The sequence below is a fragment of the Buceros rhinoceros genome, unplaced genomic scaffold (assembly GCF_000710305.1).
Source record: "Buceros rhinoceros silvestris isolate BGI_N320 unplaced genomic scaffold, ASM71030v1 scaffold9083, whole genome shotgun sequence".
NCBI classification, from domain to species: domain Eukaryota; kingdom Metazoa; phylum Chordata; class Aves; order Bucerotiformes; family Bucerotidae; genus Buceros; species Buceros rhinoceros.
In genome coordinates this window covers 33,238-35,369 of record NW_010405346.1, presented here as the reverse complement: position 1 = coordinate 35,369, position 2,132 = coordinate 33,238, and the positions used below count along the sequence as shown (strand labels likewise).

At 50.9% G+C, this 2,132-nt stretch overlaps 1 protein-coding gene across 1 annotated transcript in view; it reads right to left on the bottom strand.

Annotated features, from left to right (window-relative positions):
• Window positions 1-2,132, bottom strand: part of LAMB1 (laminin, beta 1) — a 40,662-nt gene that overhangs the window by 6,780 nt on the left and 31,750 nt on the right. Inside the window, exon 24 of the mRNA XM_010133685.1 lies at window positions 877-1,118. Within this exon, the coding sequence (XP_010131987.1) occupies window positions 877-1,118 (242 nt within the window). The remainder of the gene's footprint in view (window positions 1-876; window positions 1,119-2,132) is intronic.

Genomic DNA, 2,132 nt, shown 5'->3' with positions numbered 1-2,132 from the left:
AGGAATGCAGGGGAAGGGAAACTAAACAAAACGATGGCTTTCTGCCCTCCCCAGGGAAAAAGGGAGGGCTGGGGGAGTGGGGAGGGATGACCCTAGTTATAAAGGACAGGGGACAATTCAGACTGTGAAGAGCTCATCTTCTAACACAGGCCTTGGCCTGCCCAGGGTAGTTAATGAGCAGTGCCCTGCAGCCCACCTTCATGTGGGGCTGTTCTCTGAATGCAGCTGGCGGACTTCAAAGCAAAACGGAGGGAACACCCAGCCTCTCCCGAGAAAAAGCCACCCTTGATCACATTTACAGATGAGCAGGCAGCTTCAACAGAGAAATTGCCCTTTTGACTCCAGCTCCCTGTAGGTTCTGCTTTGTCCCAAGCACAAGGAGAGGAGCACGGCGATGCCGGGGAGGGCAGCCCGTCGGTGTGAGCAGAAGCGCTGCCTGGCTGGGCGCTGCACAGGCACAGCGTGTAACCTATGGAGTAGAAAAAAGAGAGGGGCCTAGCGAGAGCAAGCACATGAACTGAGGCCAGGCTTAAGTGCGTGGCTCTCAGTCCAGCAGACTCGCCACGCTTCCCTGCGCCTGGGAGGAGCTCTGTCCTCAGCACAGGCCTCTGCGTTAGAGGAGGGGGGCTCTGTTGGGACTGGGAAGAGTAGCAGGGAGACCAACGTGACGGGCTGGTGCCTGAAAGCCTGTAAGCCTCAGAGCACACGAAGCAAACAGCTGGTTCTAGCCCACAAAATACCCCATCGTCCAAGAAACATGAACAAACTGGGCATCTCACACTGTTAAGCCTTAAACAGTTCCTTCCCCTCTGCTACTTCTTCACAAACCCAACTTTGGTTTTGCTACAGGTTTACCAGCGACTCTCAGCTGTGTACCTTCTCAGCCACTTCGGAGAGATCCAAGCTCTGCAGCTTGCCTGCGAGTTCATCCAGGAGGCGCGACTGCTCCTCTTGTTTAGCCTTGAACTGGGCCTCCTGCTCATTGATTAAGTCTTCCACTTCCTGCCGCGTTTGTGCTGACAGCTCCACCGCGCTTTCGGGGTGAACAGTGGAGGCATTGACCCTCTCCTCTGCCTCCAGGGACATCTGGAAATACTTGGTGATGCTATCCAAGGCTCCTGCAGAAATCAGATGGAACTGCCTAGAAAAATCTGCTAAGCAACCCAAAGTAATCTCTACTGTGGCGGCTGGCAGATGATGTGCCAGGGTTAGCGATATGAATATCAAGTTAAATGTAACTCCTCCCTTTGCAGCTGTAGTCAATGCCCTGTCAAGGATGACAGAATTTGACCCACTGTGGAAGAAAGTTCTTTTTTTTTTTTTGCTTGGTTGACAGTGTGTCATGTTTACTGGATTTTAAAGTTAAGCCTTTCTCTGACCCTAGTGACTGAATGCTGCTTGCCCTGAGGGCAAAAGGAGATCCAGCCTTTTAGGTTTACAGAGCAAAAGTCTGTTTTCTAAGGATTCACTTATCCCATTAGTGCTTATCGCTCTCCCTGGGATGCCTGGCCTATGGAGTCACTGCTTGGAAACTGGTCAGAGCTTTCCCAAGAAACAACTGGATGAAAGATGCTGATTTATGGAACTGTTAGTTTTGGACAACCTTGAGCAGGCATGAGGGACCCTGTGAGGGTGGCTGCAGTCTGCACCTCGGGGCAGCTTTCCTCTGCATGGTGGCAGAAGTCAGCGACTCCCCTGTTCTACATCCTACTTGCTTCACTCTGCGAAATCCCACGCTCACTGGAAACAGTCTCAGACTTCCTGCAAAGCAGGAAATTAGAAAAAAAAACAAAACAAAACCAAAAAAACCTCCTTTGTTTCTGGAATTCCAAAGATTTTCTAAGAGTTGGGTGACATTCCTCTTTGCCCATCAAATTTTGATTCTTGGCACATTTCAGCGTGACAATGGGCTTGCAAGGGTTGGGTGGCTCAGAAGAACTGGGCCCTTATGGTGTGTCGCAAGACCCAGGTAGTTTTTTCAACCAGGAACAGCAATTTAACTCACTGGGGAGGGCAAGGAAGGTGTCCAAGAGTTCTTGGGAAGCTGCCCCAAGAACTTGAGCCAGCTTTGCAATGTACAGAGGGAGAGAGGGAGTGAGGGGCAAGACAAAAGTCCTGCTGCAAAAAAAAAA